The sequence below is a fragment of the Syngnathus floridae genome, chromosome 4 (assembly GCF_059516105.1).
Source record: "Syngnathus floridae isolate MCC-2025c chromosome 4, RoL_Sflo_1.0, whole genome shotgun sequence".
In the NCBI taxonomy this organism is placed as follows: domain Eukaryota; kingdom Metazoa; phylum Chordata; class Actinopteri; order Syngnathiformes; family Syngnathidae; genus Syngnathus; species Syngnathus floridae.
The window spans coordinates 5,837,856-5,865,133 of NC_142416.1; the positions used below are offsets into that span (position 1 = coordinate 5,837,856).

At 39.6% G+C, this 27,278-nt stretch overlaps 1 protein-coding gene across 1 annotated transcript; it reads left to right on the plus strand.

The window, feature by feature from the left end:
• gpm6ab (glycoprotein M6Ab) lies at window positions 1-25,844 on the plus strand. The gene is made up of 7 exons (XM_088372861.1): window positions 1-178; window positions 14,433-14,625; window positions 16,108-16,264; window positions 17,607-17,760; window positions 18,717-18,793; window positions 18,900-18,965; window positions 20,865-25,844. Exons 1-7 carry the CDS (start codon window positions 142-144, stop codon window positions 21,015-21,017), a joined length of 837 nt encoding a protein of 278 aa, XP_088228987.1. The 5' UTR covers window positions 1-141; the 3' UTR covers window positions 21,018-25,844.
• Window positions 25,845-27,278: the final 1,434 nt, after the last annotated feature.

Sequence of the window (27,278 nt, forward strand, 5' to 3'; positions counted from 1 at the left end):
ATTTGCAGGGAGAGAAAAACACATACGCGCGTGCACAGGCAGCCTCCCACATTCACGCACAAGCACACTTTGCTGAGCGCTAGCAAGGAGCTTTGAGACGTTTCACCCGATACTGAGACAAAAGGAATCTAATCTGCATCAATGGAAGAAAACATGGATGAATCACAAAGCCAGAAAGGTAGGATATAAAGGAAATATGTTATTTATTTTCATCTCATTATCTGTGTGCATTCTTGCATTCTTTCATTGTTCTGTTCACACATCCTTCCAAGTGGCTTTTTATATTGTAGGCAGACACACCATGCATGTGCTGCATCTAGAGGAAAAACACGATATTTACTGTATATGTATTGCTCATGGTCCAAATAACATTTTTTAAAATAATTTTCACTCCCAGACTCATTGCCATTATTTACCAGTGAGCGCATTCATCGAGTGACTAGTCTTGCAGAACATACGGCCATATTCTGTTCTGGGTCTTTTGGTGAATGGATAATGAAGCAGATTGGGGATGAGATGAAATGGCAGACTTTGGAGGGACGATGTTGTTTTGCTTAGGAAAGGCTGGATGGACAGATGATATGGATGGAAGGAATTGTTGGATGGATGGGTGGATGAAGAACGTTTATGTAGAAAGGGGGAAAAACGTTAAAGTGGAGCACTGATTGATGTCTCTATTGGGATTTTCTTTGTTAGCCTCTATTGTTGCCGCTTCACGCTTGTCTGAGCGCTTTTTTCTCTCCTCTCTTTACATGTCTCCTGTTTTCGTCTGTCTGTGCCCCTCTCCCCTGCCTACCCTCCTTTTTTGCCTATCTCATGAGAGCCCCGCGCTGTTTTTCTTATTCATAAGTGTCGCCGTTTATCAGTTTTTAACTGGATTTACCGGGATTGTCTGTCCATCACAATGTTGCTGCATTTTTACTGTCTCACTCTCCCTGCTCCTCACCATCATTGCTTCCCCTCTCTACAACCGATCAACCATTTTGTGTTCTTATTATATTTTTTTAATTACATGCTTTATTTAGCTCATCATTAGTCCCTCTGAGTATTTCATTTTTCAGTCATGTTTAGACCATAGCCATGTTTTTACAGTATGTCATTTGTCGTCTGTCAAAATGGGCGTGTCCATTTTCTTCCTTGCATTCTGTGAAACATGCATACTCCAGGCACACAAATTGTACCAATGACACAAATCATTTTTGCTTTGAATAAGTATTATTATTTGAATTGCATTTAACATTACATTGAAATTCACTTCTGAATCCATAGAAACATTGTCATTTTCTTCCATGCATTTTTTTTTTATTCATTTTTTTGTCTGGAAGGTATTTGATTGGATCGATCGGATTTGCGGTTGGTATTTGATGCAAACTTGTTTTTCATTGTAATTATCTTTTATCCGTGCCACTGTTTGTTCAGTCACTCTTCCCTGTCCTTGATATTGTTCATTTTTGTCAAAATAGGAACAAAATTCAAACCTGATAATATGTGGTTTGGCCTACGCCCACGAGACCCCCTCTCTCCTCCTGCAAGGCAGCCAGAATCATACTTAACAACACAATAATTACACGCAGATGAGATTTAACAGCATCACGAGTATTTTTTTTAAAGAAAATAATTTGGGAGTAATTAGAATTTAATGAGAGTTTCAATCATTTGTGGTACCTACCAGCCTAATAATGTTTGTCTTCATAGATTTTATGTTCCACGTGTTTTTATTATGATCTATTAAGGGTTCATTCTTATCATTATGTCATTTAAAGTGGAGGAGGAAAATGTTCAATCATAGCTACTGCACCTTCTAAAACAATTTACAGTTATTAGTCTGTTGGGTGTATAAAAACCCCTATTCTGATGGGCTGTTACAACTTCAAGTGGACTGCAGGAGGCGGAAGATGTTTTTTTCCCCCTATACATTGCCATTGCAAGTTTGAACACTCCCTTGTTTAGCATTCTTTTCATCTCCTCTCCATCATTTTGTTATCTTTCTGTAGTGTGATTGTGGATTCACTATTCTGTCATGTAATGTGTCTTCTATTGATCCTTTGAAAATGCAAGCAATAGAGCTATAAATAAGATTCATAATTAATACAATGGAGAATGACATTGTGGTGATTAACAAATTGCTTAATAGTTATTAGGATCATAAAATCAAGTTTAACGTATCAGTAAATGCAAAGGAGAGACCATCTATTAACTCCTGTTGTTTATCTGCACTGTGTCTGTCACGGATCGGATGGAACATGGAGCAGGGCGACCAAGTGCAGCTTGGACCAGGGTTTATTGAGGGAAAAGGGAAGTGGAACGAGGCATCAAGGGAAACAGACGAGAACTGGCAAACTAATAACATGACAGACTGGCCAACAGGGATTGCAAACAGAAACAGACTCGAAACAGACAGGAACCACAAGGACAGCAAACGGGACGAGATCGACGATCCGACAGGGAGTGAGGGGCAGACAGGACTTATATACACGACAGGTAACGAGAGGCAGGTGGGAATAATCACACTGATCATGGGCACACAGGAGGGGAGGGGCGAGCACACAGACACGCGAACAGAACTATGACACGATTGGGGACGAGTCCTGACAGTGTCGAGGATTGATTAACTGAATGTAAATGAAAAAAATTGGACAAAATTTCTTCAATCTGATCTGATTCGTTTTCATGGACATTAAAAACATTGATTAGGACTTGCATGTTGATGCGTCACACTTTCACGAGGAACAATTCATTCTGACATGCGCAGATCAACAGATTATACCGGAAATAGCAGTAGAAGAAGAAGCCATTGCGATTTGCGTGTCAACAAAACATTGCTCCATCTATTTCCACTTTAAACGTCCACTTTAGCATTATTCTGCGTATTTTCCCATCTGCGCTGTTATGCCGAATTAACACGTCTTAATGGAGCTGCAATGTATCCTCCAGGACAATTCTTGCGTCTGCCGAGTCTCATGCTTGCGCTGCTTCTACTTGTTTCCGGGACTAACAGAATCGCATAAACTGACCACACAGAGATGCGCGGGAAAGAGGGTTTGTTCCGACTTTTGGAATAAATGTTTTCATGTACGCTGAACCACCCCTCTTGTTTGAAATGAAATCATAATCTGAATTGTCTTGATCCGATCAGAATATTCCGAATGGGTGTGTGTTAATTTTTATTCCGATCGGGCTTCTAATCTGAATAAATGCGCGTCCATGTAAACGTAGCCAATGAGTAAAGTCCTTAGTGGCGAACAATTGCGGGTTTTTCTGTTGTAAAGGAACGAATACTGTTTTCATGTCAGAGTTCGTCAGGGCTTGTTCAAGGTTGCAAATTTTCGCCAGATGTTTGCCAACTGTTTTAGTGATTTTTCTTGTTGCGAGGAAATCTTTTACATGTGCAGGCGACCGTCTGGCGACCAAATGTTGGGGCTCAAAAAATGCCTTAAACAATTCAAGAACAGGATGTTGTGCAAGAAGGCTCCTTGTCCAGGTGGGTTTCCACGTCCTTTACTGAATGTCTGCGCTGATCGCGCCAGTGTTCACTCAGTCACTGTGAACACTAAAGGTTTCTCTGGAACAGAATGAATTACCACTCACTTGAACTGCTCCAACTTTGTCCCTGTTCTCCAGAAACGTGGCAGTTGGCACTAAATGCTTATAGGTCTGTCAATCTCACATCTGTGGTCATAAAGTCCTTTAAGTACCTTGTTTAGACTACCTCAAGAGCATCTGACCACCATGTTGGATTCTTTGCCGTTTGCCAACAGGGCAAATAGCTCACTGGCTGATGCAGTCAACACGGGGCAGCACTTCTTTCCAACACTTTGACAATGCATTTCAAACCATCATCCTTGAAGTTCTCCACTCTCTACCTGCCATTGAATTAAGAGCTTCTTAACAGGCGTGCCAACGTGTCTATGGAAAACTCACCCACATGCACCATCAACACCAGTCCTCTTTTCACTCTTATTTGTTCTCTATAGTATAAGAGTGTACCTCAGTGCTTCCAGCTTTAAGCAGATGCCACTTAAGTTATTGTCTGCTTCAATGATGGAATTAAGTGTACATATCAACAGTAACTGGAGAGGCTGGTGCACTCATGCAACCTGCACAACCTGGAGCTGAACATGCTCAAGACACAAGAAGTTGTGGACTGGAGGAGACATCTTTCACAAAGCCTGCTCTTCACACTGTCCAAATTATCTGTGTCAACAATCAAAACTGTCAAATTTCAGGAAACTACAATCTTTGTGCACTGAAAATGGGAGTCCAGCAGAGGAACTTCTTTCTGCTGCCACTTGGGAAATCTACCAGAGCAGTTGTTGAGACAGTCATTGAAACAGTTATGTGTTCACTTATCACAGTCAAATTTGATGCTACTCAAAATGATTGTGCTTTGCATTATTTGGCAGCAGTGGGTCCATGGCAAAGCATCTCCATAGAGCAAACTCAGAATATGGTGATGTCCATTGAGTCTAGATTTTTGGTTTACAAATCCTCCATAGTTTAATCACCCAATGAACAAACATAAAACAGGTCAGACATGTCATGTTGCTGGAAAACCAAAAGTGGAAGACATTAACGACTAACACCACTCTGTCTAGGGATTTTGGGAATAATCAAGAATGAGTTGTGGCATATGATGTTGCCAGAAAGGCAGCTGCTCTTTACAGGAAACAGCGAGTGGTCATTTCACTAGTAGAAAAGTAATTCCACGATTTCTTTAGTCTGTACAACTATTCAATTAAGTCTGAAAGAAAGCTGACAAGAGACATACAAATGAAAATAGGCCCTGTATATAAGCCTCGTATCCATTTCATTATTATGACCACTAAAAGAGAAGAATTTAATGGAGAGAAGAAGTAGTCAATATAAATCGACTTAGCACACTCATAGCAGGAGCGCGTTAGTAGAGTGGTGTGAGAGCGGGAACAAAATAGAAGAGGGTAAAACCGAATGCATCTGATTGTTGGAGACAGGCTGGCAAAGCACCAAATTCTTTTCAGGTTGATATATCTGCTTCTCTGCATATGAGTGGTTTGGGTCCTGTGTTATGTTCATGCACATGACAGTATGTACAACAACAGTGAACATGGAATTTGCCTTCAGAGAATAAAATCAGAGTAATACATTGTTTAAATAATACATTGTATTAAATTGAGGATTAATAGAACATATCCACCAACAAACAAACAAAATCATATTTAATTCCATTGGATTGTTCCAGGAAATACATGTAGTTTGATTTCATGATACAGACAAAATGATCTCTGATGATGTCCGATGCTGTTCTTATATCAGTGTAAAAGGTCCTCAAAGTCATGTAAAATTTTTCAAACTGTGCACATTTTCAGTAAGTGGAGACTCAAAAAAACTATAACTTAATGTTTATAAACTTGTGTGCAAAGTGAATAATAAAGAATCTAATGTACATATACTTGCAAATTCCTTTTATTGATATTTAATAGCTACTATATGGACCAGTCTTAAATTGAAGAGCCCAGCAAAAAGTATGAATACTGGGAGTATCCTAACACAATGCTTGACTTTCAAGTAATGACTAGTGACTTTCAACTAGTATCCATCCATCAATCTGTACGTCCATCTGTCCAACTATTTGTTCATCCATCTGTCATCATCCCTGGCACCGCTTATCCTCATCATGTTTTTTTTATATTGTCATTCAGATTAAAGTAATAAAACAAAAGGGAATGCGTAAATTGGGAGATGGATTATGTCCAGCAAGACTTTTAATTGTCAAATATGTTTACAGAATGCTACGGTGGATATAAAAATTCTACACACCCCGTTCTAAAGCCAGCTTTTGTAGTCAAATTAGTTAAAACCTTTTGACCATTTTGATTGACCAATAGCCTGTACAATTAAATCGGAAAATAAGACAACTAATAAGAGAAGAGAATAACAAATAAATAACTGCAATAATAAGGTTGTACAAATGTGTACATCCTTTTCTCACTGGAAATATGACTGTGTTCAGAATCAACCAATCACATTCATACTCATATTAAATGGACATCAGCGCACGCAGTGCATCTGCTTAACCTTTTTCAAGTAATGGGGTGGGTCCAGCTGGTGCGATAGCAGGGGTGGTGCGTGGGACCCCTTGGAACATGTTAATTAGGATACAATGTGATGTAGAGGTGTACTTATTACAATTTTACAGACAAATACAGTCAAACCTCGCTTTTAGAACATCCCGGTTCTCGAACAAATCGGAATTCGAACGAAGATTTCGAGATGTATTTGCTTCGGTTGTCGAACAAAAATTAGAAGGTCGAACCTTGCGAGATGAGCCGAGAGGACCTGAGAAAACCCGACCGCGCGACCCAGATGCCGACTGACTCCGTTCGTTGTTATTGTATTTTCGTTACGTTGAGGATTGTATTAACCCCTAATCATGCCTCCAAACAAAGCAAGTGGGAGCAGTAAAGCCATCCTAAAACACAAAGACGCTCTTAAACAGGGGTGGGCAATTGATTTTTCCAAGGGGCCACATGAAAAACCTGAGTTGTGTCAGAGGGCCACACCTACGATAACTTAAACCTGCTCAATTTTCTTCCATTGTAAAATGCACTAAATTATTTATTTTAAATAGTTGGTACTGGTAATTAGAAGAATACAATTATTCTGTTTATATTTATATTAAGCTATGTGAAATTGTGGTGTAAAGGTCCAATAAAAAACAATTATTAATCAGTACAATTTATTCTTAACTTCTTTAACGTTTCCTCAAATGACATAGCCGCTCCATCTCTGGGTGTGAAGTTTGATAAAAAGTCCTTGTTGGGCTTGCAGTTTTGCGAGCAACGCATCAGCCTCTGATGCGCCCTGTTTATCAGACAGATGTATTTTTTCTCATGCTTGGTCGTGTAGTAGCGACTCAAATTATATTCTTTAAACACAGCGACCTGTGTACCACAAATCAGGCACATGGCTTTACCTTTCATATCTGTAACGAAATACTTGGCAGTCCATGTCTTGTTGAAAACACGGCGCTCCTTGTCAACTTTACTTCGCACTGTTCACCTTCACCCACAGCTCACATACACGTACGCTACACGGAAGTGCGACGCCTTTCAAAATACAAGTGAAACAGTTGTATTGTACGCACGACACGATTTTTTTTTTATTCTTTCATTACGATTGGCCTCATGCGGGCCGGACAGGGACGTACAAAGGGCCGGATGTGGCCCGCGAGCCGTAATTTGCCGAGGTTTGCTCTTAAACCAATGCGACAGTGAGCGCCCGGCGCGCTGCAGTTGCGCGATCGGACCAAATTAAGCTCCCTGCGCACTGAGGTCCACTAAAATTTTGGAAAGTACATCAGGACTTAAAAAATATTTTCTAAATTTCAGCGACGGATCTGTCACAATAATGCGACCAGCGCGGTGCAGTTGCGCGGTTGGCGGTGCGCTACGGTTGCGCGTTCGGCGGTGCGCTGCAGTTGCGCGATCGGACAAAAATGCGCAAATGAAAAAATGCTTTAAATAGGCGTTTTTTTAAGTCTTGGAACGGATTAATTTTTTTTCCATTATTCACTTCTCGAACCGCCTTCGGAACGGATTGCAGTCGAAAACCGAGGCTTGACTGTAATACTAATTATAGTCACTGGGAAGAGTTGCGGGAGGGGGACTTTTTTCCTGGGAATAACAGAGAATGATTGAGAAGCACTGGTACCCTAAATAAAATGTTGCTGTTCTAGTAGATATTTTTTTGTAGTTACATTCAACAGTGCATGCCATGGTCCAGAGTTAGCTTCAACAGAGCAACCTCATTGTACAAATTCATTTTTAAGGCAGTAAATACTGTCCACCATGAATAAACAGTAAAGAGAGTCATCATCAAACAGTGACATTATCAAAAGCTGGATGTGCCTTGGAACTTGATGAAAAGATGAGAAATCTGGTCAGGAGGTGTACCAAAGGATCGACAGCACCATGGAAGAGTCACAACTACTGACTATTTAGTTCATGTGACAGCAATCTCTTCATGTGTCTGGGCTATGGAGTAAAGTTGCTCATCTTACAAAAAAAAAAAAAACACTTCAACTTTTTGACCATAATTCCAAAAGGTATGTTTGGCGCAAACATGACTGTTAATCACCAGAAGAATATCAAACCTACAGTGAAGCATGATGGTGCAGCATCATGCCATAACTTCAAAATCGCAATTTTCATTTGGAGGTGTCCCTGCTTTCAGCATAAAAATTGCCATATATTCATTCTATATGTTTAGTGTGTTTCAGCTCAGTGGCCTGGTGGTAGAGTGTCCACCCTGAGACTGGAAGGTTGTGGGTCAAAACCACCGGCTGGGTCATACCAAAGTCTATAAAAATGGGACCCATTGCCTCCCTGCTTGGCACTCAGCATTACGGGTTGGAATTGGGGGGTTAGATCACCAAATGATTCCTGAGCGCGGCACCGCTGCTGCTCACTGCTCCCCTCTCCCCCCCTCTCCCCCAGGGGATGGGTCAAAATCACACAGGGATGGGTTAAATGCAGAGGACAAATTTCACCACACCCAGATGTGTGTGTGATGACGATTATTGGGACTTTTGACTTTAACTTTTTTTTTAGTCCTGCGCATTATTAGACGTCCTGGCAGATTGAGAGCAATTTCTATTACACTTGCTCTGCTGGCTAATTTGGTGAGAAAAAGCAGTCTAATTGGTAGCGCAGGTGGTGTATTTTCTTGAGGCGCAAACAGACAGTTTTGTCGCTTTGCGTACTTGTGTGGTGGATGCCATCGTATTTCATCCATAGATATGACAACAGTGTGGCAAAACCCCTCTGAATCATTCTAGAAATGAATTCATTGAACAAATTTGCCCCATAACGACAGTGCAACATAGTAGCTATTGTGGGGGTGAAAGGGGGGCAGAAGTGGGTGCAAGGCGGTCTCCAATTGGCCACATCACATGTGTATTGGGCTACATTATTTGCAAGGGGAGATCTTGCAGTTTACCGATATAAACACCATTTTTTGCACAGACCGCAGCAAGTCTGTTTTTGCTTCTGTAATGTAAATCCCTGTGTGCGCTTAGACTTTGCTAATTTTCATGAGGAGATCCACGATGATTGCCCGTGAGTCTGCTACATCCCATCCCAAATGCCCTCTTCTGTCCATTTCTAGCTGTACAATGTCAAGGAAAATACTAAAACAAAAAAAGAAAACTCGACCAATGTGGACAGTAGACTGTGTTTTGCTTTAGACTTGAGCAGAATAATAGAGCCCATGATCTCAATTGTTTATATTTACTTTTCCTCCTTTTATTCAATAGAGTTGTATAGTTTATACATGACATTTTTAGGAATAGTTTATTTATTTCTATTTTTTGATGAGATCACAAAACCCTTGTGTTTAAACAGGAGTGTGTATACTTTTTATATTCTCTGTAGGTCAGATATTATTGTTGTTATCACTCTTATTACGAAATGCCTAACAGTGCTAAGTGAATGTGTTGGTCACGTCTTAAAAGGAGAAATTGCAGGCACGAGTGTGAGCCATGGACAGTAATGGAGCGGCAAGGAGGGAATTAAGGTTGAATAAACATTCTGACTGACAGTTAAAATAATTTCAGAAGGCCATGCCAGCAGAGCACGCGTGTGTGATTGCGTGCGACTGTGTGCACGATGAGGATTTCAAGAATCTACAGTATATGGGACATTCGAGTTACTGCTGTCATTTGCTTTTGAGTTCAGCAATTGCATACATATTTTTGTTGACCAAAGCAAAATAAGTAAACAAGTAAATGAAATGACTAAATACTAACACAACTGAGCAATCAAATAACAGCAATGTTAGCTTGGTTTAACCACAATAACAATATAGAATCTATAAACTCAAATTTATAGGCTGATTAAATAACTAAAAACAAAAATTTTAAAAGGTTCGACATTAACTGTGGTCTGATGGCCCAAAGCCAGTATTGGACTGAAGTGCATCGTCTGAAATGCACTGAGCCAGATTTCACTCCAACAATGAGCGGCAAAATACCCAAAGTCCATTTTGATTGCCCGAGAGTGTAGATTGGTTAGTGAAATCAAAGGAGATTGAATTTGAAGATTCACCAAGACGCCAGCACACTTCCCTCATTTGCTTTGTCGATAACAGGCCCCACAAAGTGCAGCTGCACCCCTGTAATTATCCCCTCAAAATTTTGTGGGATTGGTAAAAGTTGGCGACAGAAAAAGGTGCAGAATACGCCGCCTGACGTTTAGCAGGTCTTACCTTGTGTAAGTGACTGGTGTAGGGTCATCAAAAATGAAAAAAAATGACTGCACTATCAATGCTGTACCTCCTCACAAAAAAAGGAATTACCCTCATGTTTAGGAGCACATACTGCCATTTGTGCTTATCGTGCCCCAGTTTTTACCAGGTCACTGGGTCTTGCCTGCTTATCAAACCCAAATAAGGAAATATGTGATGGATTATAATATGACTGAAGTATAGAACACACAATGATAAATACCTGCTATACACATACTTTGTCTAATACAACTTAATTAATATGCATCCTCTACATATTTCGAGTAATGTCATATTCATGCAATCACAAGCAAAAAAAAAAAAGCAGTCCCTCTCCACACATGCATAACACGGTGTGTCATATTTCCTCCATCTGGTTTAAAACTGCCTCACTAATGTGACAAATAATTGTGATCTTTAATCAGAAAATGGCTGAATGGCTATTGTTTATGCAAATGTGTTTTTATATAGTAAGTATTGTTGCGTATTGTGAGCGATGTCCGTTGTTGAGCCAGAAAAAAAACAAAGGTGTGGAGTACAGAGTTGGTTCTTTATTGGTAAGATCGTGGGCTGTTTAATGGCGGTCAGTACACATGGCAGGGCAGCAGATGAAACAACAGTTTCCTTCTCCAGGTCAGCTTGTTTTATACTGTCCGGAAAAGGCGGGAAAATGTCACATGACCATTTGGTATCCGTGAGTGTGGGGGCGTCACCCCCCCTGTGTGTGTGTGTGTGTGTGTGTGGGGGGGGGGGGGTGTGCGTGCGTGTGTGTGTGTGTGTGTGTGTGTGTGTGTGTGTGTGTGTGTGCGTGCGTGTGTGTCTATGTGTGTGTCTTTATACAGGTCTGTGTGTTATATTTGTGTTCTGATTGAGCAGTTATGTTTATATGAATGAGAAGATTTGCACACATATGAATATTAAAATATGAGATTGTCTAAACCACAGGTGTCAAACTCAAGGCCCAGGGGCCACATACGGCCCGCCACATGATTTTATGTGGCCCGCGAAGACAAATTGTGCATCAAATCCGTGTGTCATTACTAGAATTGCAAATTATCTTCACTTTTAATAATATCTTTTGTTTTTTAAATATTTGACCAGTTTTTACTCGTCTGACTTGAAAACGAGTTATTTGTCAGTTTGTTTTGAAGCTTTTACTGTACATAATATGAGGTGCTCATACATTTATTTGGGTTGACACCTCGTCACTGGCAAAGAAAGCTCAGCGCCGCCTGTACTTTCTGCGGAAGCTCAGGCGTGCATGTGCTCCTCAGGCAGTCCTGTCTACATTCTACCGTGGCACCATTGAGAGCGTCCTCACCAGTTGCATCGCTGTCTGGGGTGGTAACTGCACTGAACAGAACTTGAAGGCCCTGCAGCGCATAGTGAATACGGCTAGTAAGATTATTGGTGCTTCGCTCCCCTCCCTGAAGGACATTTACACCTCCCATCTCGCCCGCAAGGCAACCTCGATTGCCAGAGATGTGAGTCACCCGGCTCACTCTTTGTTTGACCTTCTGCCCTCTGGGAAGAGGTACAGGAGCCTGCGCTCCCGCACCACCAGACTCGCCAACAGCTTCTTTCTCCAGGCTGTTAGGGCCCTGAACTCGGTACCCCCTCCTGCGTAGCGTGCGGCACTGTTGCGCTGTTTTCGGGAATGTCTGCTGTACGCGCACTTGCTCCTTTTTTTTTTTTTTCTGCTCCTCTTATTTATTTATTTATTGTTGTGTTATTTATTCATTATTTATTCAGCACGCTTTTGTTGTACTTGTTTACTTGTTTGTCTGTTGTGAGCCATGTCTTGTCACCATGGGATAGGGGGGAACGAAATTTCGGTTTCTTTGTGTGTCTTTGGCATATGGAGAAATTGACAATAAAGCTGACTTTGACTTTGACTTTGACTTTAATGGCCCTCCGAAAGAAGCTATGACTACAATGCGGCCCGTGAAAAAACTGAGTTCAACACCCCTGGTCTAAACTAAGAAAATATGTACACATTGCTGTTGCTCTCTCTTTAGTATACATGAGCTTAATTGTAATTAACATTTTCAAAATTTCAGCTCTTCAGTGCAAATTATTTTATACCATGTTTCCACTGTTATGGCTCTTATTTTGAATTAAAACATTGATCTCTGCAAAATAAATCACGGAATGAACTGACATGATTTGTGCCTGTGAATCTATGCAGGAAAATGTGTATTAGTATGGCTGTGATGCTTGCCGAGCTGCACTGTTGCCATGACAACGCTACAGGCAAAGTGGGTCAGCAGGCTCCTGCCACACCCCTGCTGGCATGGCAACATGGCTGGTCAATTAAACATGAGCAGTAGGATGACTCACACAAATGGAAACACACAAGCTCTTTTCTAAGAACGAGGGAGATGCTTTTATTGTTTTCAATACATTTTGTTTTTTGCATGTACTTGCATGTGGGCTGTTTATCTATGCGTGTGTGTGTGTGTGTGTGTGTGTGTTTGTGTGTGTTTGTGTGTGTGTGTGTGTGTGTGTGTGTGTGTGTGTGTGTGTGTGTGTGTGTGTGTGTGTGTGTGTGTGTGTGTGTGCGTGCGTGCATGTGTGCGTGTGGTTCTTTAGGTATACACTTTGAAATTATCATTACAAAAACACAATAGATAACAATTTGAGCTAAAACAGCTGTGACCATTTTAAAGAAATTTCTAAATGAAGGTTAGTAGAAGACATGGAGCAATTGGAGCTTTAAAACCATCCAAAGGTATATTAAATGCTGTAAATTCAGAGGCAGCAGTTGCCCCTCAAATAAACTCAGTGACCCCACCACCGCTCACTATAATATTAAATACATTTTGCTATATATAACAAGTACCGGAGTTCAGGACAAGCCACCATATATCAGACGGATAGATACCCACTCACCATGCTCACACTCACAGTTGAATAGAATGATGTCCTGGCCTTATTCAAATTACAATTGGTAAATGGATTGCCAAAACCTGCAGGATGATAAGGAAAATGAGCACAAGTGATGACAAATAATTTGTCATTTCCTTCCTTTCCATTCAGTCATTAAATTTAGTTTGCTTGAAATAAAATCGTATCTTGGCTTTGTATATCCATCTGTTCTGGATCTCACTGATTAATTGAGACTTATATAGTTATCAACTCCACATAATTCTAGAAATATGAGGAGTATGTTGACCATCACTATGAAGTTAATATAGTAATATATTTGTGAAAATAATGAATAATGAAAATGAAAAAAGATTGATAATAGAAATAATTTTCTAATGCTTATCCTGTTCAGGTTTGAATCTGAAGTCTATTCCATCCATCCATCCATCCATCCATCCATCCATCCATCCATCCATCCATCCATCCATCCATCCATCCATCCATCCATCCATCCATCCATCCATCCATCCATCCATCCGAACCGTTTATCTTCACTAGGATTGCGGGCATGCTATACCAGCTGACTACGGGCAGTAGGCAAGGGACACCCTGAACCTGTCAGCCAATTGCAGGACACACATAGACAACAGTCACAACCACAATCATACCAAAGGGCAATTTGGAGTGCTCAATTAACCTGATACATGTGTTTGGAATGTGGAAGGAAACCGGAGCACTCAGTGTAAACCCACACAGGAATGGGGAGAACATGCAAACGCCACACAGGAAGCCCGGAGCCGGGATCCAACCCCATGCCTCTGAACTGTGAGGCAGACATGCTAACCAGTGTTCCACCGTCCCACCTGCTTCATCAAATGTCAAAAATGACCCCTGTTAAAAGAAATATAGCAATAAATAAGTCTTTGAAAATGACTTTTGCATATTGTATATGAATACATTAATATCCCCAAAGGACAAACTGTAAGTACGCTGTGTCAGAAGTGAACTTAATAGCTTCAATTGCTATGCCTTAGACACACCCATTAGCCATTTCAACAGCTTATTTCATAACATGTCACAACAATAAAATACAAAATAAAAGGGTGCTCACTTTGCTCTTTACCAACATTTACCATGTTGTGAATTTGTAGTCTAATTTTTAATATTTTTCCTCCATTACAATAAACAAACAAACAAATAAAGTCAATAAAGGTCATTCCTGTATTATCAACTCGATCTTCAACATGATAATTTTACTGTAAAGGCATTCGGGCATTACTCAATAATGTGGTTTTCTTTTTCAGGTTGTAAGGAGTGTTGTGAGCGATGTGTGGGTAGTTTGCCCTGGGCATCCCTCATCGCCACCATCATCCTCTACATGGGCGTGGCCTTGTTCTGCGGATGTGGTCATGAGGCTTTGAGTGGAACCGTCACCATCCTCCAGAACTACTTTGAGGTCATCCGAGCACCTGGAGAAACACTGGATGTGTTCAGCATGTGAGTGACAACAACAATCCAAACCATATCTGGTTATCTAATCATGATTAGCCAGAACTTGTGTTTACATTTAAATGACTAACTGTCATAATGTCTTGTTTTAAAAATGCACCAATACTTTTGGCTTTTGTTACAGTTTGAATCATAATGTAGTTTTTAACATGTGTTAAGTAAAATCCCTATCAATCAGAGATGAGCAAGCATATATTCATATATTCACAAAACATGTTAGTTTATGTGGTCCTTCAACTCCTTTGGAAGATGCTATGTTACTCTGACTTATGTAAATATTTGGTGATTTTGAAGTGGAATGCAGGATTACAAAGTTAAAAGCTTAAATTCTGGAATTTTTCCTGCAAAACAAAAACAGGAGACGGGGCGTTGGGATCACTGGATGAAAATATGAACATCACACTTTTGTTTAGGCTAACAATTTCTATTAAATGAGACACTTAAGTTGCCTTACATGCCCAACTGTAGTAGTGGTAAAATCAGAATTAGAACCTGCCACTGCTGATGATGAAGCCATTCATTTAAGTCTTAACTGGGGTGTCTATCCTTTTTTATTCTGAGGGCTACATCCAGAAAAATAGAATGATGCTAGAGCTACATTGAGTATTTTTAATTTATCTTGCTAAACACGGAAAAAAACAATCAATAAATGAAGCAATTATAATTATTTTGTATAATATCGCTATTTTGGGTTAAAGACGATAGGAAATCATTTAGGAGGCGGTGGGGTAGCTAACTAGAATAAATCAGCCCCTATAATGAGTTACAGTTGAATCCCATCTCCACATTTAAAACCAAATCAAGAACAATCTGTGGTAAAATGACCAGATTTGAAAACCATTAATTTAATATCGGACTTTGACATCCAGCAGAAAGCAAAGGAAACCACTTTTGTTTCTAAAACGGAATTATCTGAATTCTCCACAGTGATTTGAAGAGAAATTGTGTTACTATTTTAACTGTAAATTTATTTGTGTCTTTGCCTATCTAGATTTTTTTTTGTGTAATTGGTAGTTAGTTGTCATGGAAGGCCTCATTATTCACATCCCTTCGGATTTTTGAAAGCTCTTTTTCTAATGCTGCCCACCCCCACTTTTTTATTTAAGTAGCATTACAGGCCATGTCAGTTATTTATAGTGTATGCCGCAGCCTACCCAAAATGGACGGTAGGCTGCAAATGGCCCCCGGTCTATAGTTTGGACACCTATGATTCAATATATGTTCTGGATCATTATATTACATGAAAAAGACAAGCTCTCCACGAGGCACCAAAAAATATTGTTACACCATCACCTTTTATCGCAATAAACATACTTCAGGATTATTTCCACTTTTATATCTGATTTCCTTTCTTTGAAAATTAAAATCCACTTCTGTAATTATTTCATGATTTGATGATGAAATGATTCATAATGTAAAAATTTAGAATGGACCTTGGGAATGAAAGAGTGATGTTTATTTTCACTGCAGCATTGACATCCTGAAGTACATCATCTACGGCCTTGCAGCTGGATTCTTTGTCTTTGGAGTGCTGTTGCTGGTGGAGGCATTTTTCACCACTGGAGCAATTAGAGATCTGTATGGAGAGTTCAAGATTACTGCTTGTGGACGCTGCCTGACTGCATTTGTAAGAAATCTTATATCCAAACACAATAGGATTTCACAGTTTTTTATATTTTGTTTCAGCTCATGCCTCCTAAGAGATGGGTGACTCACTTTATGCTCATCAACTGGAACCATATTCTATTGTTGTGAATTTTCGAACCAGGAAAAGCAGTAATATATTGATTTCTGAAACACAAATGTTTTATTCAAATTTGACATCAAATAATTAGCACGGGAGGCATAACAGGACATTTTAAGCTGTGTCAGCAACACAAGAGTTCAAGATGGAAAAAAAAGCCCAGGAATACCGCAATGTATTGATGTTGCAGCAGATGCTTCTCTCTCTCTCTCTCTCTCTCTCTCTCTCTCTCTCTCTCTCTCTCTCTCTCTCTCTCTCTCTCTCTCTCACAAACACACACAAGTTCACCAATAAATATAAATACAAAATCTAAAATAAGGAAAACAAGGAAACAGCATCTCAAACACCTCAATGAAATTAAAGTTTTTCCCCAATTGAAAAATGAAAATGTAACTTAGCCAAGATATTGATTGTGAAAATTGCATTTAAGGGGAAACTTGTTAAACAGTATTAAACTGGTAGCAAAACTTGAATGTAGTCTCACTTCGCTAATCACAATGACTATGTGAAAACAGAAATAGACCAACTTGGGTCTGTGCATGACATTGGCAGGTAAACGGCAAAATCTCCCCTTGCAGAGCACATGGCCATCTGTCTACCAAAATAGGGGCTTCAATGTTACTCTTTTGAAGTTTTATTTTTTTGGAACATACCATTATCCAAAAAATTAACAAAGGTGATAAACTTATAGTACTTGTTGAGCAGGAATATTGCTGATTCTGCATTTTAAATCTTCTCAGCTGACCTTTTCACTCTTCTTATGTCTGCCAGTCTAATGCCCAGTTGCCAAATGAGGGATGGGCATTATTTGTTCATTTTACAGAGGTGGATTTTCCACCACAGTTTCAGCAACCCCTTGAAGCCCAACATAACGAATCAGCAGGATGCCACTAAGAATGTGCTGTCGAGTGCTCTGCCAATAACTGAAAACTTGTTAGCCAGGCCTTGTCTCTCATTGGTTGTTTTCCATCTGGCTTGGTGGTTTCTTGGAAATCAAACTTGAAGTACAAGATGGGGTCAGAGAGGACTCTTTTTCATAGATCAATTTACTCGTGCAACATTGTCTGGACATACGAGAGTTTTGACAAATATGTTTTTTTTTCTGAAAAATGTAAACTACTGGATAATGGACCTTGGATATATTGGCTATTGTCTCACTAAAAGACTAGAAAAGCACGATTTAGATTTCTAGTTTTGTGTTACCGAGTTTGTTCTGTCTGTTCAGCTGATGTTCCTGGCCTACCTGTTTTTCCTGGTGTGGCTGGGTGTCACAGCATTCACCAGCCTGCCAGTCTTCATGTACTTCAATGTTTGGTCCATGTGCAAGAACACCAGCGTGGTTGAGGGAGCCAACCTCTGTCTGGACCTCCGCCAGTTTGGTATGTAAATATTGTTAATGTTTGGATCAATGAGTAACACCCATGTTTCAAAGGGTAGTTCCGCATGAGCTAATTCGACCTTGACCCTTGCTGCAAAACATGTGTTCCTCACAATAATCAAAATTATCCATCCCTGTACGTACATCTCTAATTATTATGCAAATTGGAATTAAAGTAGTTGTTTTGAAAAAGGTATACTCACAGGTTAACCAATGGTGGGTGTGGTGTATTGTTACTACTACGACCACCAAGGGGCGCTGCTGCAATGTAGTTGACAATAGGTTGTGAGTTAGTGCAGCACTAAAGTGACCATCGAACCCCAGCAAGCCGTCTCAGCCTCTTATTATACAGTACAACACAACACAAGTGAGTATTTATCCCACAATACAGCAAGTCCAAAATCAGCATAGAGCTACATCGGGGGGCAGCAAAAACAATGCAGTGAAATAAGCGCCTAACTTTTTAGCCTGCCAGAATGGCTGGCGCAGTGCACTGTGGGATGCATTACAGCAACATCCGGAGTTCTATAGACATGATGTGTGTCACTCCCCTTACTTCCAACATTTCTGTAAGTAACTGGGGGCAACAAGTTGTCTATTATCATCAGTGTCAGCAGCTCCTCATTTTTTTTTATATATAGGTCAGTGCGTTTTGTGCTTTCACCAAATACGTTAGTCTAAGTATGATTTATATTATTGTTAAAAGTAATTGATTTACATTTCTACTAGTATTAATGTTAAAATATGACTTCAATTGACAGTATTGACAGTATTGACAGTTAATTTAATTGACAGTAAAATGAAAAATCTTTCATAGCTATTTTGAAATTACAACGTGAACACCAACCGGCGTCACAGGAGGAATTGTGATCAACTTTGGAGGCTCCATTATACATATAAATTAAAGACACAAAAATTACAATTTAATTTAGTCTTGATCAGGTTTCTGTTCATCAGGGGCCGTGACCATATCTGAGGAGAGGAAGGTATGCACGGGATCTGAGAAGTTCTTCAAGATGTGTGAATCTAATGAGGTAACAAGTACAGTATGATTTGATCTGACTAAAATGGTAACAAATATAAAACAAGCATAAAAAGAGCACACATGAACAATTGTAAGCCTTCTTTTGACTCTTGCAGCTGGACTTGACCTTCCATCTGTTTGTGTGTGCACTGGCTGGAGCAGGAGCTGCTGTGATTGCAATGGTGAGCATGCAACTTATTGCAAAGAAAACAATATTTAATTTCAACCAGTACCCCACCTCTTGGCCAAAGTCAGCCGGGAGAGGCTCAATCTCACCCACGACCCTATTGAGAATAAGCAATACAAAAAAAATAGATGGATATTTAATTGATCATACATACCGTATTTTCCGGACTATAATTTGCACCGGAGTATAAGTCACACCAGTCATAAAATGCACAATAAAGGGAAAAGAAAACATATATATGTCGCACCGGAGTATAAATCGCACTTTTGGGGGAAATTTTTTTGACAAAATCCAACACCAAGAAGAGACATGAACCAGCAACAACAGGCTAAACGATACGGTATGCTAACATGACATAAACACAAACGAGGTGCTGAGAACGGGCCTGACTTAACATTAACAGTGATTCATATAACTATAACATAAAGAACACGTTTATCAAACCATCTGTGTCACTCCACATCATTAAATCCATCGAATTATTCGTCCTTTGTGTAAACAACGCCACGTGTGCGGCGCGCCGCTGACACCAGACTCGTTGTCAGTTACAGTTCAAATTATTCCACAGGCCCATATCACTAGATATAAACTATATATCAAATAACAATAATATAAAGAAAATTTTTATCGAACCATCCGTGTCACTCCAAATCATTAAATCCATTGGAATCTTCGTCCTTTGTGTAAACACTGGTGCTTCTAACCCCGGAAGTGTGTGCGGTGCACCGCTGACATCAGTTGCAGTTCAACTTGTTCCACAGGCCCATATAACTATGTATAAAGTATATATCAAACTATAATATGAACAACAATTTTATCGAACCATCCGTGTCACTCGAAATCATTAAATCCATTGAAATCTTCGTCCTCTGTGTCACTTAAAAAAAAAAAAAAGAAAACAGTTGTTGACTCTGGAACTCCATGCGCCGCTGACGTCAAACTCATCGTCAGTTGCGGCTCCAACTATTCCACGGATCTATGTATATTTAATTATATTGTAGCGTTACCAAAGTACCAGGCAAGACGTGGGTTTGGTAACCGGCTCTTTATTTAACAAAACAAGCTCAATGAGCCAACAACGACAATCGCGCCCACCCAAACTATGAAAAAAGGTGCGACTTATACTCCGAAAAATACGGTAGTTTATTCAAAATGTTTTTTTTTTTTTTTAGTTAGGTACATTGCCGACTGTGCATATAACTGAATTCAGCTTCCTTTTGAAGGCAACAGGGAGGGGGGTGGTTGGCAAGTGAGTCACTAAACTGTGCAGATTTGCACTGATGGCGTGATTTAGTTCTTTCAGAGATCTATCTCTATGCCATATATAGTGAGTAAATCTACCAATATCATTGCTGTTAATGATAGTACCTCATAGCACCTTTGCCTTTGTCAGCCATTGCGTAAAAAACTAAATTTTGTCACAGACCACCTACAGTCCTGTTTTGTCATTCCTTAGATTCACAGGGAGTTGGTATTCATCCCAGAAACACTCCACCCACTCACATGCTGAATTCAGAAGAACAAATTGCAGTTTAAAAAATGTGCTAGGCAAGAAAATAGGGCCATGGGCGGCACAGTGGATCACTGGTGAGCACGTTCGCCTCAGTGCAGAGGTTGTGGGTTCAATTCTGGCTGCAGCCTTCCTGTGTGGACTTTACATGTTCTCCCCATGCCTGCGTGGGTTTCCTCTAGGTACTCCGGTTTTCTCCCACATTCCAAAAACATGCATGGTAGGCCGATTGAGCACTCCAAATTGCCCATAGATATGATTGTGAGTTTGAATGGTTGTCTATATTCCCATATGAAAACAGAGGTTCCACTGTAATCTCAGCAATGAAAGTTCAAAAATAACTTCTTCCTTCCATCCCTTCTTGCTTTCCTCTTGTCCCTGTAGGTCCATTTTCTGATGGCCTTAGCTGCTAACTGGGGATACCTGAAAGATGCAAGTCGGATGCAGAAATATGAAGATATCAAGTCGAAGGAGGAGCAGGAGCTGCATGATATCCACTCTACACGCTCCAAAGAACGCCTCAATGCCTACACATAAACACATATGATGCGAAACAATGCATGCACTTACCAAACAGACACACTAAAGTATTTATTCACACACACAAACCTGCAGCACACAGTCATCCATACGAACATAACATATTAATCAATATACATCAGTATGAAAAAAATATATATATACAGACCTGTGGTAAGCATCAAAAATGATGAAGAAAAGAAACATTGATATCCTCCGTGTGCTGACCTAGACTATGAAGACTTAGACCGACGATTCAAAGTTATGCAATATGAATGTGCAGTGCTTAACAATTTTAGTAGACCACCTGTCATTAAAGTGAGAAGATACCTTTCAGCATCATGAAGTGCATGAAATGTAGAGCTTTGATTTCACTGAGCTCTCGACTGGTCTGCTGGGCTTGTCTGAGAATTCAAAAAATAATTAACAAAAATAATTAATAATCACCAAGTGAAACCATTGAAAGTAAATAGCTATGTGACTGATAATGTGGTTTACGCTCTCTATATATATACTATATTTTGTAGAACAGTACATTTGAAAAATCATGGATAACTGTCATTACAATTTAGCATTTCAAAAAACTACTGGGGTGTTAATTGTTAAAAAAAATTAAAGGTTGTGTCATAAACCATATAATTGGGTAGTGGTTTAATAAAAATGCTTAGCACTGCAGATGAATTAAATGAAAGAACTATCATCAGAAATGTCTGCATGACACTAAGCAACAGTCAGTCGAAGACACACGGAAGACTTCATTGTATGTAAGATCATCTTTTCATCGAGGGTGTGTAATATCAAGAAACCGCCATCAAAATCCTCGATACCGACAACGCGCAGATCCCACACACATGCACAAAAACACACAAACATACGTATATTTGTGGATGAATGGTCAGTGTTGTGCAGGCAGTGTCGTATGGTGGTGTCATGCTGTGCTATGTCATTTATCCACATTATGATGACTGGTATTGCAAAGAAATATGGTTTACGGGAAAGTTTGTACTTAAATGAGTGCAAATGGGTAGCTTGACTCACATAAACCCTGACCAAATATTTTCCCAACTCTCATCTGGAGCCCAGTTTCATCGGTTGCTTCCTTAACAGTACTCACTTCCAATTACAATAAATACAAGTATCCTATGCCACCAATGTTCATGAGCATAGCAGGCTGTGGCTTTTTTTTTTTTTCAACAAAATGCACTTAAAAATGTTGATGCTAGTTAATCGTGATATTAATCCAAACATATTGCCTAGATAAGGTGGCATCATGGCCCAGTAAGTTGGTAGTGAATTAGTGTTATTTATACTCTATTCGTAATGTCAGATTAGATTGGTTCACAACTAGCATTAAAGGTGGTCGGTGATTTGAAATAACTGTTGAAATTGGGCTTCTTTACCTTTCCCTGACAATGTTTGTGTAAACTTGTGATTTGTACTCCAGAAACAGCACATCATAGCAGCACAAAATCTTTTACAATGTCATATCAATGTCATATTGTCTTCATGTCTGTTAAGACTAGATTTTTCTCACTTTTTAGAATTTTTGCCACATTTTTACCAGCATCGTACATGTGTAATTTTAACAGGGGTACATATAAAGGGCAGTGTGTTGGGGGTGGGGGCTTGGTATCACATTCACATTTTTATGTGATTCTGCACACACAACTACACAAAAAAACTCATCTGTACACGTATAAACACCAGCCATTGTGAGACTTTGATTCTATGGTTTTGCTATCATGTTCAGTAGTAGCTATGTCTTTGTGTATCTGGCTTTAATTGGACCAAAATTGCTTTTTTGTAATGAAATTAATCCAGATCCTCACTACAACAGACAACACGTCATTGGCATCAAGGAGAGATAACTGTGAATGGTATCTCGGCTGTTTAATAGTGGCTTATTTTGTGTGTGTAGCTTTCAATGTAAGGGTGAGCGTGTGTGTGTTTTTCCAGTCCTAACTGTGTCTTTTCAGAAGCGTAGGACTCACATCTTTTGAGGGCCTTTGCTAGACATGATAGGCATCACAGGAGATACAGGAGGGAAATATTTGATAGCTTTAACAGCAGTCATTTTATTTCAGTTTAGTGCTTATTCCTTTGAGAATGTCACATTACCCTTTTATGGATTGAGAGCTACATTGCATCCTAATTGTAATTCTGTGAAAATACATGTTTTGTTCGCATTAAGTGGCAAGAAACTGATTCGTAAAATGATTGTATGATCGTAATAAGCGCTGAGGGAACGTGAGTCTCTATCTGCCAGTAGAGATGGTTGAAAGTGGAATAGCTGAAATGAGGATGATTGATTGACTGATTAATAGATTGATGACGAGACAACCAGCAGAGACACACACACACATACACACATGCACACACAAACTCCACTATTGCCATCACTCTGAGCCATAATTCTGCTCTTTTACTGTTCACAGCAACATTTCACTATTTTAGTAAGAACCTTTAATGCTTTTTTGTCAAATCATGATTATGGAAGGGTGTCCAAAAAGGCAAATTTATGTTTTTTGTAAGAAGTATTGTGCACGGCACCTACATATATTCTGTGTAAAGATTACATTTATGTGAAACAGTTGGGGGGAGCAGCCGAGAAGATGATTTCTGATAGGTAACAGTCTGAAAGGTGAAGTTTAGTTTTATTGTACAGCTTCTCACCCTTAGAAGTGTATTTACACACACACAAACACATACACAATATTGATGGAAGACAAAATCACGTAAAATATATTTTTGAAACAATTAGGCTGGTTAATAAAACAAATGTTGAGATTTTGGCGTGTTATGATTTGGTAAAATTAAACAAGCATCTTTCACAAATTGTAGTATATAAGGTACAATGCTTTGACATTGTCTTGACTATGAATCGGAAATGAACACAAGGTTAGACACAATGTTTTCTCAACATTTAAGAGCTTTTGAAAGATCGAATTGCATCATGTGGAAAACCACAGTCCTGTGAAAGAATATATTGATATTGAGTTAAACCAACTTAGAATCGACAAGGCGTCCTGACAGTGTGTAAATGCAGCCTGGATGAGGCACAACAGGCAACCTTCACCAGATTGTGGCTGTGTGCTTGTGTGTCTTGGCTGAATACATGTCAGTATTTATAAGGGTCTAGTTTTGCATTAACAGTATTCATTTCATATTATTTCATTGCCTGACAATGGATGTCTTGTCAGTGTTTTTAACCTCAGATAAAAAAAAAACGTTTTGTGCACTTATTGACCATTGTGAGCTCTCTATCTCTTATTATTGGTGTGTATGTGCATTGATGTCCCCTTTGTGGGACCTGTGTATAGTCTTGCAGCATTGGTATAACATGAAGAAGTAACAATGATGACAATGAATTAATTCATAAAAATGAAGAAAAACTTATTCTAGGTTAATAAAAAAAGACAGTGAATCTAGTTGTTGTTTGTGGCATGGTTATGCATTCAATGGTCATAATTTTAATGATTAAACAGTATGAAAAATAATTTCCACTTGCGCTGTTCTGCTATTTTTGTTTTGTTCCTCACTTTTTAGCTTGCGGTATTGAAGTCCTAGTTGCTAATGGTGTTGCTAAGCTAGCTAGCTTCTTTAGTTGTTTACCACCAGAGCAATATATTGTACCAGTTTAACAAAACTACAACTAAATATAACATTTTATCCTTGAATTTCTGGAATAGGCGTGCATGATGAAACTGCAAGTCATATTCATTGGTTTTCATGAGATTTGCCATGACGTAATGTATTGCTCTGGTCACCCATAATGCACCAACCAGCCTCAGCTCACACCCTTTGCCTCTTTCTCTCACATGTAGTTATAATGAGCAATTCCCTTTTGGCAAACGTGAAATTGCACTGAGGACTTTCAGTCTTGGTCCTTCAAACCATGTTGTCACTAAATCAACATGTTACCTAGCAACAAGCCCATGCTGCACAGCTCATGTAGCCAAAGCAAGTCTACAACGACTGCTTAAAAAAAAAGATAAAGTTAATGAAAATCTTGATTAGCTACAGTCGAAAGGGGACATGATTTTTGCTGGTTGTGGTAGCATGCTATAAATGATGTAAGAAACAATCACAGATTTCCTGAACTGGAAATATTCTGTGTGAATCAAAAATGTCACAACTGGTGTGAGAAAGAGGAGTGGACATGAGCTGCTTGCTCCCCATTTGTTTGAAACTCCCTGTGAAAATGTTTATATTGACTCATGCCAATCCTGCATCCTTCTTGTCAACCTGCTGTCCGGTGCTTAATTGGACTCACACTCCCAACACTTCCACAGCTCTAGCTTTGGTTATGTGTCAGTTCAGCATAAAGCAAACCTTCCAAAACATAAAATGTGTATCACAACATTTTGTGACATTTTATTTTAATCTAAGACTGGAATTTTACAGTGTGAGTTCTGCAGCTCTAATCGTCAACTCTGAATTACAGGATGAAAAATCTGCTCCTCTGTTCCTGAATTAATTCAGCTGTTGACCATCATGAGTGCCACCACAGGACTTAAAACTTAGTTGAAGTGAGTCTGAGTCAGCTATATACAGTCCAAAATGTCTAATATTGGTGTTCATGTAGTAACTACATGAACACCAATATTAGACATTTTGGACGTAGGGAGATTTTTTTTCTTCTTCTTCATTTCCATCGTAGAATTTTTGTACTCCACTGTATTTGCTTAGTAGCAGGCTTTCTTTGATTCACTCCCCCATTTTTGTACATATCTGTGCCAACAGCTTGGGCAGACAGTGGCTTTTTTATTTCTAAAGACATAAACTTGCTTGCATATATAAATAAAATGAAATATTACACTTGTGTACTTGTTGATCAGGAAACAATTGTGTTTGTGTCTTAATTTCATGAGAAAATGTAACAACAAATGCAACAAGCTGACAAAAAAATAATTCCTTGAATGAATGAATAGTATTGCTCTACTGCCCAATTTAATCATACAGAAGCATCGAAGCCATGACACAATGTGTTGATTTTCAAACATCAAACTAATTTGGCAGCTTGCTTAAGAAAGTAACTCTTCGGTCCAATATATATCAGTTAATAAATCCAAAATAGTGGAGCTTTATATAATTATTTAAAGGATGTACATGTTTGTGTTTTGCCAACATTTTCAGGTACACACAGTCAGATTTAGCACTTACGGAAGCTCAGTGTGGGACGTTGGTATAATGCAGTTAAGTATAATGCTGACTGCTCACGGTTATGCACTTGGCACCAAGATATCCAAGGCCACGGTTCGATGGACCTGTCAACTGATCACCACCTTTGTTGCCTCTGACAGTGGGGGAAGATGCCGGTCCGACCTGGTAGACCCAAACGTGTTGGGAGAGTTTGCTGGGAACATCTAGCAGAGTCCCCTGTCAGAAAGAGTGTCAACTCCCACCGCAGGCAGAACTTTTCCCACGAGCCGAAGCAGGCGGGGGACATTGAGTATGAGTGTACCATGGATCCATTGATGAGGTGGTCAATCGGAGCTGTGGCCGTAAGGTGGTTGGTACCTGTCGAGATGGCAAACCCGAAACCCACCCGACATTTGGGCACGTGAGCAGTTGGGCAGTGGTGGGTGAAGCATTTCACACCTAGGCTTTCAGTGATGTTCAACTTGGTCAATAGATAATTTTCATCATGCCAGCATTTATAACACCAGGACTGGAGAATAGTTAGAAACACACTTAAGCAATACTAGGCATTGCATCGTCTCAGTTGTGTCCAAAATGGACTAGTTTCTCATGACCTGCTCAGAGGTGGTTCACGGCCAAGTGAATGTGCCCGCTCTTGTCTGTTTACGAAGCTTCCGAATCAACAAACTCTCATCAGCAATTAAAACATATCTGGTGTGCGCACCTGTTCGTAGAGCTGTGAGTACACTGGTGTTGCCCAAAGTTTTCAAAAGCACCGTAGCTTGCAAGTGTCCAGACGTGTTTTGGTGTCTCACTACCTTGGTTAAAAAAATCTAAGTTTGCAAATCCAGTGTAGCTTCTGTTAGGTTACGGATTTTAGTTATTGATCTGACTCCAAATTGCGATCAACACTTAACACATAAATTGCTATGTCCTAATCCACACACTGGCGCACCTAACAATTTTGCGAGTTCATTCTGTCAAAGAGAAGACCAGTAGATCAATCAGACCAAATTTACCAATTGTTTATTCCTGACAAAGCGCACTAATACAGGCCTGGGTCCCGGGTCCCTCACACTAAAACTCGTGCGTTTTTGTGACCACCAAAAGACGACACATTCTTCCGGGTTGCCCAGT